The sequence below is a fragment of the Carettochelys insculpta genome, chromosome 1 (assembly GCF_033958435.1).
Source record: "Carettochelys insculpta isolate YL-2023 chromosome 1, ASM3395843v1, whole genome shotgun sequence".
In the NCBI taxonomy this organism is placed as follows: domain Eukaryota; kingdom Metazoa; phylum Chordata; order Testudines; family Carettochelyidae; genus Carettochelys; species Carettochelys insculpta.
This window is the reverse complement of record NC_134137.1, coordinates 234,972,838-234,986,833: the sequence shown is the minus strand read 5'-3', so window position 1 is coordinate 234,986,833 and position 13,996 is coordinate 234,972,838. Positions and strand designations below refer to the sequence as shown.

Here is a 13,996-nt window from a genome sequence, read left to right as displayed (position 1 = left end):
AGTGGTGGGATCTGGAGTGTCCCAGCAGCCTGCTCTGCTCTGCCCTTCCCTGCCCTCTCCCAGCCCCCTGCCCTCGGCTTCACTGCAGCAGCAGGAAGTGAGGCCCTAGTGTGGAGAAGTGGAGCCCAGTGGACTGGGAGAGCGTGGTGGGGGGAAGTGGAACAGACTGAGCTACCTCTGCAGCTCCCACCAGTGCAGTGACTTGGTGGGGGGCAAACCCCTGATGCTGCCCCTCGCCAGCCCCTAGTGATCCCCCAGCTCCATTACTCAGGGGAGGAGATGGGAAGGGGAGGGGCAGAGCAGGAACACGGCTGGGGCAATAGTGGAGCAGGGACAAGATGGAGGTGGCAGGGCTTGTGTGTGGGGGGTTAACCTGGGTCCCAGCTGTGGGGTACTCAGGAGTGGGGTTGCCCCAAACTTTGCGCCCCACAAGTGGTGACAGACTTGCCCCTTGTCCCAGTGCACTCCAGTCATTCACTCCAGTCTGGTTCTCTCCCCTGCTGAATTCAGTTCACGTCCCTTCCACCCTGCGGTGCCTGGAGGCAAAAGGGGAAGTTGGTCTCCCTGGGACAGAGCGCCCTGATTTGTCCTGCAAGAAAGTACTTAGAGGAGAAGCCCAGCAGGTGGGGTGGGATAAAGAGTTAAGTACCTGTCAGCCCAAATCTGATGCCACAGGAAGGAATCCCCACTGGGGGCAGAGTGGGAAGGAGGAAAATGGCCTATTCAGCTCAGTTACTGAATGCCCTCTGGGAAGGGACAGCTCTGTTCCCCTCAGTCCTGACAAGAGGGCCAAATACAGAGGATCCTGTGAACAGACTGCATGTGTTTTGTAGGTGTTGTTTTTATGTGAGGTGAAACTTAGTGGTGTGTAAAATAACTCTGATTCTTGAAAAGGGCACAGTAATCCGGAGAGGTTGAAACATTCCTGTGGTTATCAGATTTGGGAAAGCAGGATTCTTTCGAAGATGGGGTTTACTTTCATAAGAGCAGCATCTATACTGGTTTTCTTCTTTCAAAAGAAGCTCTTTCGAAATAAGAATATGCAAATGAGGTGTCAAATATGCAAATCATATGCATTGTCAATTTCCCTCATGTGCATGGCTCTTTCAAAAGAGGAGTGAAAGCGTAGATGCCCCCTGAGTGACTGGCTGAACAGGAAATAGGACTGAGTGGACTTGCAGATTCTAAAGATTTACATTCTTTTGTTTTTGAGTGCTGTTTAGCAAACAAAAAACCTCCATACGTATGTTGTGCCTTTGCAATAAAGAGCTTACACTTCAGTACTTGTGGTCGGAGGCAAATTGAAAAATATGCTTTCTTACTGTCAATGCAAATATTTCTAATAAAATTAATAAGATTGAGTGCTGTATGCTTTGAATTATGTGTTATAATTGAAATCAATATTAACAATGTCGAAAAAAAACAAAATATTTATTACATTTCACTTGGCCTTCTATTGTTTAATTTTTATAATTGTGAGTACCGGAAAACCTCAGTTAACACACTCACACCAGTGATTAAACAAGAACACACTGAAGCCCTCCTAAAGATAGGTCAGAGTGATGGGGTGATGGACGGAGATGTTCTGATCAACACAACATACACCAGGGAAAGGGTGGTAATGAACCACATGAGACAGGCGGTACACAACTAGTTAATATCAGAGGATAAAAGGAGTCTTTTTTTTGGTCTCAGGGGGAGTGGCCATCGTAAAGTGTGCTGATGTGCAGGTGAAATTACAGACACTGATCCAGGGATCTCGTTCTGTACTTTGTCAGCAACAAACCCAGCCCTCGCCAATGACCCGAATCTACAGTTTTTTTGGACAGTTTGACTGTGGCCTCTTGCACAGAGCTGGGCAACACACCAAGAGAAAACCTACGCAGCCAACACCCCTGGGAGGAAGGGAAGTGTCATCTCCATTTTACACAAGGGGAAACCAGCCTGGGGACACTGTGGCCAAAACTATCCAACTCCACTGATTCTGGGAGCCCAGTTTGAGAGACCCACATCCTGCTTTTCCCGCGTACTGAGGCTTGTGCAGCACGCCTCCCACGGACCTCAGTGTACAGCACAGAGTGCTCAGCTCTTCTGCAGATCAGACACTCACAGTCTCAATGGCCACCCATCAAAGGAGGAACACGTCATTAGTGACCAGCTGTGAAATTTTTGGCCTCAGTGACTTGCCAGGTATGACGGAGGAACTCTGTGGCAGAGGCAGGGATAGAATCAGTTTTCCCCAGGGCAGCATTCACCTGCTTTAACAAGAGACCTCCATCCTGTGTCTGCAGCCCCCTGCCTCACATACAGCACACTGGAAAGTATCAGACGTGTAGCTGAGCTAGTCTGTGTCTTCAAAAACAACAAGAATTTCTGTGGCACCTTATAAACTAACATATTTTGGAGCACACAGTAAAGTTTCTGCAACAAACAAGGCAAAGACTTTGCAGACAAGAGACGCCACAGTCCTGAGTCAGAGCATTGTCTGTCTAGTGCACTGAAAGAGGCAGGAGACAGTTACAAGCTCTCATGCAATGAAAGTGCGTATCTCAATGCACCTATATGATGGGCCTCAATGAAGTTGCAAAGATCATTTGAATTCTGCCATTTCCTTATTTCCTCCTGCTGAGATTTGCAGCTGTGCTGTTCCCACCAGGAATGTTTTGTGCACGGTGCCCTCGGATTTCCAAAGGAGGTCGGAATAACAGGAGATGGGGATGAGGAGGTTTTGTTGGAGGATTCGGCAGAACTCATGGGTACAGAGTCCCATTCCAGACTCTGGGAAGGGCTGTGCCTGAGTGATCACAGACCCTTCTTCCCTCCTGTCACATCCCCTCACCCTTCTGCTCTGTGCAACCTGTCCCTGCCCATCCTTCCTCTTCCCCATCCCTTGAACTCTGCCAGCTGCATTCTCCTGATCTACCCAGTTCCAGTCTCTGCTCCTCAAGCTTCTCATTCTTGTCCCAGGCTCCACTGACTTCCTGAGAAGACTGCAATACGTTGGTGACCTACCAGAAAACACTATCCTAGCAACCATGGATGTAGAGGCTCTGCATACCAACATCCCACACAAAGATGGAATAAATGCTGTCCGGAACAGTATCCCTGATGATGCTACAGCACATGTGGCGGCTGAGCTCTGCAACTTTATACTCACACACAACTATTTCAGATTCGGTGACAATATATACCTTCAAATCAGCGGCACAGCTATGGGTACCCGCATGGCCCCTCAATATGCCAATATTTTCATGGCTGACCTAGAACAACGCTTCCTCAACTCTAGTCCACTAACATCCCGGCTCTATTTACGCTACATTGACGACATCTTCATCATCTGGACCCATGGGAAGGAGACTCTGGAGGAATTCCACCGGGACTTCAACAACTTCCACCCCAACATCAAGCTCAGCCTGGACCAATCTACACAGGAGATCCACTTCCTTGACACTACCGTGCTTATACACAATGGACACATCAGTACCACCCTGTACCATAAACCCACTGACTGCTACACCTACCTTCATGCCTCCAGCTTCCATCCCAGACACACCACACGATCCACCGTTTACAGCCAAGCACTTAGATATAACCGCATTTGTTCCAACCCCTCCGACAGAGACAAACACCTACAGGATCTGCACCAAGCATTCTTGAGACTGCAATACCCACCTGAGGAAGTGAGAAAACAAATCAACAGAGCCAGACGTGTGCCACGAAGCCTCCTGCTACAGGGCAAGCCCAAGAGAGAAACCAACAGAACACCACTAGCCATCACCGACAGTCCTCAGCTAAAACCTCTACAGCGCATCATCAAGGATCTACAACCCATCCTGGACAATGATCCCACACTTTCACAGGCCTTGGGAGGCAGGCCTATCATTGCTCACAGACAACCTGCCAACCTAAAACAAATCCTAACAAGCAACTATACAATGCACCACAGTCACTCTATCTCAGGGACCCATCCATGCAACAAACCTCGTTGCCAGCTCTGCCCACATATACACACCAGCAACATCATTACAGGACCTAACCGGATCAGCCACACCATCGTGGGTTCATTCAGCTGCACATCTACCAATGTAATTTATGCCATCATGTGCCAGCAATGCCCCTCTGCCATATACATCGGACAAACTGGACAGTCTCTACGTAAAAGAATAAATGCACACAAATCAGACATCAGAAATGGCAATATACAAAAACCCATAGGAGAGCACTTCAATCTCCCAGGACACACAGTAGCAGATTTAAAAGTAGCTATCCTGCAGCAAAGAAATTTCAAGACCAGACTCCAAAGAGAAATTGCTGAGCTACAATTCATCTGCAAATTCAATACCCTCAGCTCAGGATTAAACAAAGACTGTGAATGGCTGGCTAAATACAAAAGCAGCTTCCCCTCTCGTGGAGTTCACACCTCCAGATCTACTGATGACAATACAACTCAGCCTTCCTGACTGAGCTAGCCTCGTTATCCCCAGCCTTGCTCTGGCCTATTTATACCTGGCCTTGCAGATTTCCAGGACCAGCATCTGAACAAGTGAGTTAACTCACGAAAGCTCATGCTCTAAACTTTTCTGTTAGTCTATAAGGTGCCACAGGACACTTCGTTGCTGCTACAGATCCAGACTAACACGGCTACCCCTCTGATACTTGACAAGATTGTACTGGAGCATTTGGCAAATATTTGCTGACAGCAAATCTCCGGGTGCAGGTTCCATTCCAGGCTCTGGAGAGATGCACGAGCTGGTGGTGACTGACCTTCTCCTGTTCTCTGAAACCCAACACCATCCACCCAGTCCCCTCCGTCCTGTCCCTGTCCTGTCTCTTCCCCATCCCTCTTCGTGTCCCAGTCCCATTGTCCTTCTCTACCCAGTTCCAGTCTCCTCCCCAGTCTCATTGCCCAGGAAGTCCTAGCCTTCACCTCTGGCTTCTCCAGCCAAGTCTCTGTTTTCCCCCTTTCCCTCTGCTGCCCTGCCCCTCTGGGGTCCTCAGCTGATCTGTTTCTCAATCCACTACTGCCTTGGTTTGTCCTGTCTGCCCCAGCCCCACTGTCCCTCCCTGGAAGTCTCATCCAACCTCAGGGCTTCTCTCCATGAACACTTGTTAGGGTGTAAGTTTACCCCACACTCTCTTGCTGCACACCAAGGCTACGTCTACGTGGCAGCACTCTTCCGAAAGAAGACATTTCAAAATAGCTATTTTACAATATCTTATTTTGAACTGACACAACCACACACACAAATGTGTTTTGAAAAACCCCAACTAAGTCAAAATGGCATTTCCAGGTCCATGGGGATATTTTGCAATTGTGCCACTGGAGGCCGTTGTGGCTTATTTAGAAATAGCACCGTAGCGGGTACAAACAGCATGTGCATTATTTGGACACTACCAAAGTTATTTCAGAATAACTGCTGTTATTTCAAGGTAACTTTGCTGCGCAGACACAGCCCAGAGGTTCATGTGGACCCAGCTGCTGCGCACTAACATGTCCCTGGTGCTTTGAAACGGGAGCACGTCACAGTGCACTAGAGAACTGTTTGTGAGCAGCAGCACAGGGCACATGGACTCGTGGTGCTCGGCACGACAGTGCAGGGGAGATTCACACCCCAGCTGCCACATGTGTTCGGGTAACTCTGCTCTCAGCCTTCCACACCCCACACTGGGGGCTTGTTCTCATTTCTTTGCCCAGTAGGTCTTAGACTTTCCCCACACCTGATTACGGAATTGGTCTGTCTCTCCTCACGCACCCCAGTTCCTCCCACTGGTTCCCAGGCCCTGATTTCTCACTAAGCCGTTCCCCAGCTCCCCCTCTCCTTGCTCATCAAGTCACACTGTCTGTCCCCCAACTCACTGTTCTAGTTCCCCTGTCTAGCTAACCCAGTCTGCCAGCCCCAGCCCCAGGCTCTTTACCCAGCCAGCCACCCTCTTCACATCTTCCTCCCTGTCCCACTTTCTCTCCCCACCACACACCAGCCTCCAGGATCGCAATGTCCTGCCACCACCACCCCATGGGCAGAGCCGACCTATATGGAGGACGATTCTGGGTGGCCGCCTCAGACCCTGAGCTCTGTGAGGTCTCACGGCAGCCCCTCAGCCATCCTGGAGATGGGTCCCAGTGTGGCCGGGCCTGGGAGGTTACTTTGGGGAACACCCTGGTGTGGGGCAGCAGCAGGGGTTGGCCCCTCTCCTCCACTCTCTGCACTGGTGGGATCCAAACCCTCCCAGCAGCCTGCTCTGCCCAGCCCTGCCCAGCCACACCCACTCCCAGAGCACTGACATCAGCTTCACCACCGCAGCTTGAAACTGAGGGCCCTGGCTGGGGAGAAGTGGAGCCCAGTGGGCTGGCAGAGTGTGGTGGGGTGGAGTGGAGCAGGCTGACCGGCCTGTCCACTCCCACCATGGTAGGGAAGGTGGGGGGAAGGTTCTGGCAGCTGAGAGCAGGAGCACCAGCAGTTCTGAGGCTGGAGCAGCCTGGAGCTGGGTGCAGGGAGCTGCTGGGGTGAGTGACGGGGGCCTTCAGCACAAGCCCAGTGCAGAGATACCATCTGCAAAGAGGCCTCTCAGGCCAGACTTGGAGGGGGATTGTAACCCCTAAGAAGGCTGGGGAGATGGGCCCTGCCACCTCGAGCATGAGGGTGGGTGCCAGTGGCTGCCACCAGAGCAAGTGTCTGACCCGCAGCATCCCTGCAGCACAGCCACGGCCTGGGACGTGTGAGGGACGGACTGGCAGCCTCCCTTCCATTCCTGTGATGGCTGTTTGGGTGCCCCTGTGCCCAGGGAGTGGGGCTGTGTGTTTCCTGTAACCAACCTCGTTTCTAAAATAGCTGCTCTTTAAACCATTGTGTTTGCTTTGGACTGTACCCAGGGCACCCACGGGGGCTGCCGCGCTCCTTCTGCTCTCCCAGACATGGTGAGCGGGGGATGGGCACTGCCCACGGGGTCCCAGCTGGGGGTTGGAGCTGAGTGCCTGAGATGATACAGCGCCTGTAGGACGGGAGCTGGCTGGGGGATGAGGCTGGAAGCCACCAGAACCCATATGCAGCACCCAGCTGAAGGGCACCATGAAATTTAGAGCAATTTAGCTCCCCAGATTCAATGGTGCCCCACTCAGCTGCATGTTTTGCACATCAGCAGGAACAGCCCTGACTGTATACAATGATGAGGGACAGCAATGAGGATGGGGGCAACCCCCCCACACCTTACCAGGTGCAAAGATTGGGTCCCTCAGGAGAGTGGGAGGGGAGCCCTCGAGGTCAGGCCGGCTTCTGGGTGCAAGAGAGGACTCAGATGCTTTCACTGGCCCATTTCCCTAGGAAAGTACATAAGGCAGCAAAGTGCGCTACAGAAACAAGCCCACTCCCTGCTTACACCAAGTTAGGGAATTTACATCTGCAAGGGCCAATATAGTTCAAAATCTTTAAAGTTTCAAAGGCCTGGTAATGAAGAGCCTTTTTACTAATTTTTCCCTCCTTCCTTTTTTATTTATCTTTAAATTCTCAGCAGGTGCAGAAACCCCCCTCCACGGTACCTGCTGCCCTCAGGAGAATTTTACGTTTTTCCCTTCAATGCTCAAACCAGCAAAGGGATAAGAAGAAACACAGCCTGGAGCTCCCGTTGCCGGGGAACTGCTTAAACTGTTGGAATGACAGGAAAATATTCTACTCTTCTCAGTGCTATTTCACCAGAGTGTATTCGTGTTGTGGAGTGTTAAAAAGATAAGAGTTTAACATAAAACTGATAATTGGCCTGGAGCTGGAGCGTTAACTACTGAGTCACAACAAACGGCGCCATAATGTGACAGCCTCTGTGCCGAATCTGCCAGGCACGAGAGATTTTTAATTTTCCACTGTTGGTTTGCACAAAACAGCCTGGGACGTGCTCTGGCCTCATGCTAATTCTGGCCATCCTGGGAGGTTCCTCCCAGTCCCTGGTCACCCTGTGAAAGTGGGAAAAGTTCTCAATAAATGCCCCAATCTCCATTCATTTCTCCAGTGACTCTGGCCCAGGGTCTGGGCCTGGATTTTACTCTCAGGGTTGGATTTTCCAAAGCACCTCATTGATGTTGGAGTTTATGCACCATTTCAAAAGTGACTCAGAACCTTTTCAAGGGCCATTTAGGTGCCTGGAAATGCAGACAGGTGTCCAGTGGGATTTTCCAAAACTTCTTGAGTTTAACCGCAGGCACATGTAAGACTCCCTCAGGACAGCTCGCTGCAGTTTTAGACAATGACATATCTTTTAAAATCTGGCCTATGGGCACAGCGGAGTAACTGGCTCAATGAAAGTCAATGCAAGTTTGGCACTCAATTCGTGCTGGCAATATTCGAAATCCCAGAAGTCAGCGGTTAGAGGGGAATGGTCACATTATTTGCACGCAGGCGACAGTTTTCCTTAATTTCTTCCCTGATAATGATCCCACTATACCCCAGTATTTTCTGCCAAATTATCAGCTACCAACTACGGTCACAGGGCCTGTGGTGCAGACACACCAGCACCACTAGTGCCTGAACAATCAACCAAATCATAAGCAAGCTTGAGCCCCGCACAGACGGCAGCTCCTGGCTAGGTCACAGGTCCCTCCCAAATGAGCCCCGCCCCTTGCCACGGGTATCACAGCTGGGCCACGACCCTCCCATGCCGGACTCACACTCTGAAAGTAACACTAAAGTGTTCAAAGGCAAAGGAAAGAGTGAACAGTGAACGTGAAAATGGGAACACGTCACAGTCACACCAGGGGATCCTCAGTGCCCAGTGACATAAAAGTAACAGCTCAGTATTAACAGCCACAGGACGTGCCCTGGCTTTGTTCATTTCTCATGAGGGTCATAGGCACAGAGCACCCTGGGGGTTCAGGCCCTTTGGTCTCAGGGGATTTGCCTGCTAGGACTAAGGTGGCTGATTCTTACCTGAACACGTCACTCCAGCATCCTCTGCATGAGAACAGTCACTTTCACCCCAATTACTCTTCCCGCAGTCCCAGAGAGCAGACTCAGTACCACGACAGGCAATTTCATCCAGCCAAATTGATCCAGATCCTGGTCCAAAATGAGCTCTCTCGTGGGCACTGAGAGCAGCTCCACATCCCAGCTGCTTACAAACAACTTCAGCATCTGTCTTGTCCCATCTGTCATCACACACTGTCCCCCACTGCTCCTGGTGTTTAACCTCCACTCTCCCGGCACAGGGGCTGCCTCCATCCACCAGCCTCAGCTCTTCAGCACCTGCAAAGAGAGAGATACAGAGCAGGGTCAGAGCGAGCAGGGACCCCTGTTCCCAGCGTTATCATAGCAGAGTCTGTGTCTGGCAGCAGGGATCTGTGCCCACAACCAAGAGACTGGGACATGCCCAGAGCTGTCTCATGGCACCACCGTCTCCTATTGCAGGGCTCACACTGGGGCTCTCAGTGCTGCAGCTCTGCCGTGTTCTCCTCACTCTGGTGATTTGGATGTTTCTACCTGTCCCGTGAGAACCTGATGAAAGGTGCCAACTCCCGGAGTTTCCCTTATTCCAAATGGCCCCATCACCTGTCCCTGTTGCTGGAGCTGAAGCCAGCAAGATACCACCATCTCCATAAAGTCTGTCAGTGCGTGGGAGTGAGGTTGCTCTGGGAAAATTTGGCTGCCATCTCCCACTGAAGCCTACAGGGAATAGGGCTGTCCCTGTATGTCCCACAGGGCTGAAGGGGACCCAAAACTGTGACCAAGCAGCAGAAACCCCATGAAAGGAAGAAAGGGGAAGAAGGGTGCTGGGGGAGAACAGGCAGATTCAGGGGTTGCAAGGGAATGAGGTAAAGATGAGGAATGGGCCAGTGAGAAGGGTGTGGGAGATTCTGGAGAAAGGGCTGGAGGGAGGGAGGGACAAGGAGAGAGTCTGGGGCAGGATGGAGAGATGGGATGAAGATCTGGAAGGGGATGAGGAAGGAACAGGAGTAAGGAGGTGGGTCTGGAGTGGGAGTTGGGCTGGAGGTTGGAAAGGAGGCAGGAGTGAGAAATGAGGAGATGTGAAGCATCAGGGTGGGAGGGAGAGAGTGGGAGGGAGAGCAGAGGGGCCGTGGGAGACATGGGGGGAAGAGGGGATCTAACGGGGGAGAAGGAGGAGGGAGGGATGGGGCTGGTGATCGTGTGTAGGACAGGAGGGAGGGGCTCTAAGACAGGGCAGCAAGAGGCAGAGGAGGACATGGGTGTGGAGCAGAGGGTGGGAGGGAGGTGAGGTAGCCTGGAGCAGGGTCACTTATGGGAGCACTGGGGAGGATGGAGAAGTGTTGCGGGGGGGTAAGGAGATGGGGAGAGGCTCTGGAGCAGGGGAGAGGATGGAGCATTCAGGAGGGGAACAAGGTCAGGAGTGGGAAGTGGGAAGGGGCACAATGGAAGGAGATCTGGGGAGGGGAGGGGAGAGGTCTCTCGCCTGGGGGCAGTGCTTCCCAGGGCCAGGCAGAGACATTGTGGGAGGAGGGGCACAGTGAAGTTTTGCTCTTTGACAATGTTGAAACCAGCCCTGTGGTGCTGACGGGACATTGGGAAGTGAACAGCTGACATCAGTGGGAATTTCTCCAGTTCATCCCCAGCAGTAAGAAAAGCTCCGTGTGCCCATGTGAACCTGCTGCCCTGGCTAGTTCAGAGCCTGTCAGGTTTTCCCCCCAGCTCCCTCCCCTGCCAGAGGACGTGCACCCGACGGGGCGTGAAGGCAGAACTGGGCAATGGATGGCGGTTCCCATCTCAGGGGAGGGGAGGGTAAGCGCCGTCCCCAGCTGAGCAGCCAGGGGGCGCCGTGCAGTGCAGAGGCAGCGAAGGGCGACTGGTCCCCTGTGGTTCTCACCCCGCAGGGGCAGAGGGGCCGAGGGGATTCGAACCGCCCGGGGCAGACGGAGGAACGGGGCTGGGCGGCTCTGATAGTCTCAGGTCTTTTAACCTGTGGTGCTCGGCAATCCTGCTCATCCCCACCCCCCGCGTTTCCTCTCTCCACTGCCCCAGGGGTCAGGCGCCAGCCCAGTGTGGGGCCTGCAATTCCAGGCCAAGAGCGGCTCCTGGGGATGCGGCTCAATGGGCCGGGCACAGGACTGAGCTGAACCACAACGGCCTCTCTGGCCTGAAATCGGCGCAGCCACACGGACACGAGCGCCACAGGCTCCAGCACTCAGAGCAGGAAGTGGGGCTGGGAAGGACAAGAGCTGCCCAGGCATTTCCCTCTGCCCGGGTCTCCGGCGGTGCTGGAAGTGCTGCTGCACCCGCTGGCGTAACACGGTTTCCATCCGCGCCGGGTTTGCAGTTTGGGTAAACGCTCTCAGGAGCATCACACCACAAACTGCTCCAGGGTCCCTCCCTGCTGGGCTCTTCCCAGCCTCCTCCCCTGGGCTCCTCTCCCCTCCCTCCACCACCTTCTACCTGGCCTCTGTTCTGCAGCCACTGGCTGCTCCTTCCCCAGATGACCACCACACGCTGCCCCACTCCCTGCCGTGGGCTTTTCTCCCGGTTCCCAGCTCTGAGATCCAGCCTCACAGCCCTGTTGTCTCTCGAGCTGTTTGCATCTCTGGGGCTGTGCAGAGGCAAAGCTGGCAGCTGGGAGAGAGGCCGTTCACAGGGAATGTGAGGCGGAGTCACTGCAGACATAACCATGGGATACTGGCTGGAGGAACTGCTCCCTGGGACAAGGTTTGCAGACCCAGCCCTGTCCCTGTGTTTGGCAGCAAACACAGACACCATTCTATTGCCCGAAGTTACAGCTACCTGCCGAATGCCACTGTGCCCCTGGAGCAGGCTGGCTGCAGCATAGAATGGCTGAGCTTGGGATAAAATATTTATGGAACCTCCCTGGAGCTCAGAGAACTGGGCAGGTCACACCATATGTGCCCAGACCTCCCTGTTCTTTCCATGCCCATTACTCATAACACTTGTTCTTCTGAAATCCACAGGGAAGGTGATTCAGGTGCCGCTCTGTCCATCCCAGTGCCAAAGGAAACCCCTGGGCCTGGTGCGCGTGAGTTAAAAAGGGGCTTTTTTCAATCAAGGGAACTCGGTGATGTTCACATGTGGCAGGGCCCCAGGCTCTGCTCGAGCTCAGTGCTCACACAGCCCTAGTCCCTGGCACATGGGCAGAAAATAACAACAGTCAGCAGTTCCCCTGTTCAGAAATCCCCCAGCCTGTCCTCCATTCAGCCCTAATGGGCTTTGTTCCTTTGTCTCCTGTGGATCCCAGTCAGAACTCCATTGAACTGGCTTCTCCTTCCAGCACACACAGTCTGACACCCATCACCTGGCCCCTGCCTTGGCAATGTGGCAATTCCCTGGCTTTAGCTCTGCCCTGACCATATCCCCAGGGCCTTGGGGAGCAGCGCCCAATGTCTACAGCTGTTCTTACTACATACAGAATCTTGATTGCTCCCTCTGTTGAGCCTATACCACAGTGCCAGTCATCAGCACTGGCTTCCATGAGGTCTGTGGTTGCCTTGGGATTGAAGACTCCCTCATGGCAGCTATCAGCTCCTTTCAGGATACCCAGGGCTGGATTTCCAGTCAGGCACAGTATGCCTGTGGCTAGTGACACCCGTGTGCCGGAGCACCGGAGGTTGACAAGTGTGTGATTTTCAAGACGTCAGTTGCCAGGGGCTTTCGCAATTGTGGGCTGTGGTATTTTGGGTTTCTTGCTGCCCCTCTGCTGCTGGCTGCACTGCTTGGGAGTTCTTTGGGTGCAGGGACTCTCCTGAACAGTCCCGTTGTGGCTGCTCCACAAGCCCCTTGTCTCACGTCCTGTCCCGTCCCCTCCTCTCAGGTGACAATTGCTGCCTATGCAGGATTCTTGTCTGAGGGACGCAGAATTTATTACCCTGCAGAAAATGTGCTGCAGTTCTGCCTTCGACAACCAGAGGCTGCTGTGGCACCAGAGCAGCCTGAGCTGCCTGAGGCTGACTGGTTGGTGGGGAGCAGAAAACTGCTGCTTGGTGTGTGCATTATTTCCTGAAGTGAAAAGTCACAGCTGCCATTGGGAGATATGTTAGGAGGCAGAGCAGGCCCCAGAAGGCTGCTGGGGGGGTCAGAGGGGCACATGGGGATGCAGGGGTGGGCTCCAGACAGGGCCATATGGGGTGGAAGGATGGGTGCTGGAGATGTTTTGCCTGGGGTGGGGTGATGTGTAATTTCAGTCCTGACAATAACAATCTCATTTGCATACTGTACAAATCTTATATTTCTCAGGTCTCTGGGGCCCAGCTTGGAATAATGATCCCGCTCAGCGCTCTGAACACAGGGACAGTTCAGACCTGGGCCTGGAAGTGAAACCATCACTTTTGCTCCATCCCAGATATTGTCTCCGTAGTTTGCCTGGACTCCACACACTTGGACACATTTTGTTTTCAACCCACCGTGGACAGGCCAATGACTGTGCAACACGATCTTATGGCAGTGACTGGCCTGATCTCTGCTCAGGGCTGAGGGAGAAAGATGGGAGCACGGAAAGAAAGGGAAAAATGGCCACCTGGTGCTATCCCCTACACTGGACACTCCCCCGCATCCTGCGTCTCCATATGACGTGAAACCACCTCACATTTCCCAGAACTCATAGAAACTGTCTAGAGGACGGTGCACACGTGTTCTCCAGTCCAACAAACGTGCACTGAGCGGGACACGTACCTGACATCACTGTGTGAAACTCTCCCATGCACAACTGGGCAGTCAAGTATCACACACACGCCAACAGACGCCCCTTCCCCTGCAACGGTAGCCTGAGCACCAGCTGTCACCCCAGAATCCTCTGCTGTTCTCTCACACAACTGGGTCAGGGGCTCCAACCCCCCCAACATCCTATATGAACCCCTTGGGAATTTAAAATAGGAACTACAAGTGAGTGATGGACAGGCAGTTGGCACAGGACTTTCTAGGTCCCCGTCCCCAGCTCACCACACAGTTACGGAGCTGTCTGGGAGACAAACATCAGGGCAGGTTTTTCTCTCCAACACAAATTCAGGCCATGCTGATTATCGGTTCAGCATCAGCTGGTC

At 53.0% G+C, this 13,996-nt stretch overlaps 1 protein-coding gene across 1 annotated transcript in view; it reads right to left on the bottom strand.

Annotated features, from left to right (window-relative positions):
* The window catches only part of LOC142013990 (scavenger receptor cysteine-rich domain-containing protein DMBT1-like), a 98,013-nt gene extending 84,357 nt beyond the window's left edge, over nt 1–13,656 (bottom strand). The window contains exon 1 of the mRNA XM_074996020.1: nt 13,629–13,656. Coding sequence (XP_074852121.1) covers nt 13,629–13,656 — 28 coding nt within the window. The remainder of the gene's footprint in view (nt 1–13,628) is intronic.
* Between the last annotated feature and the right edge of the window lie 340 nt (nt 13,657–13,996).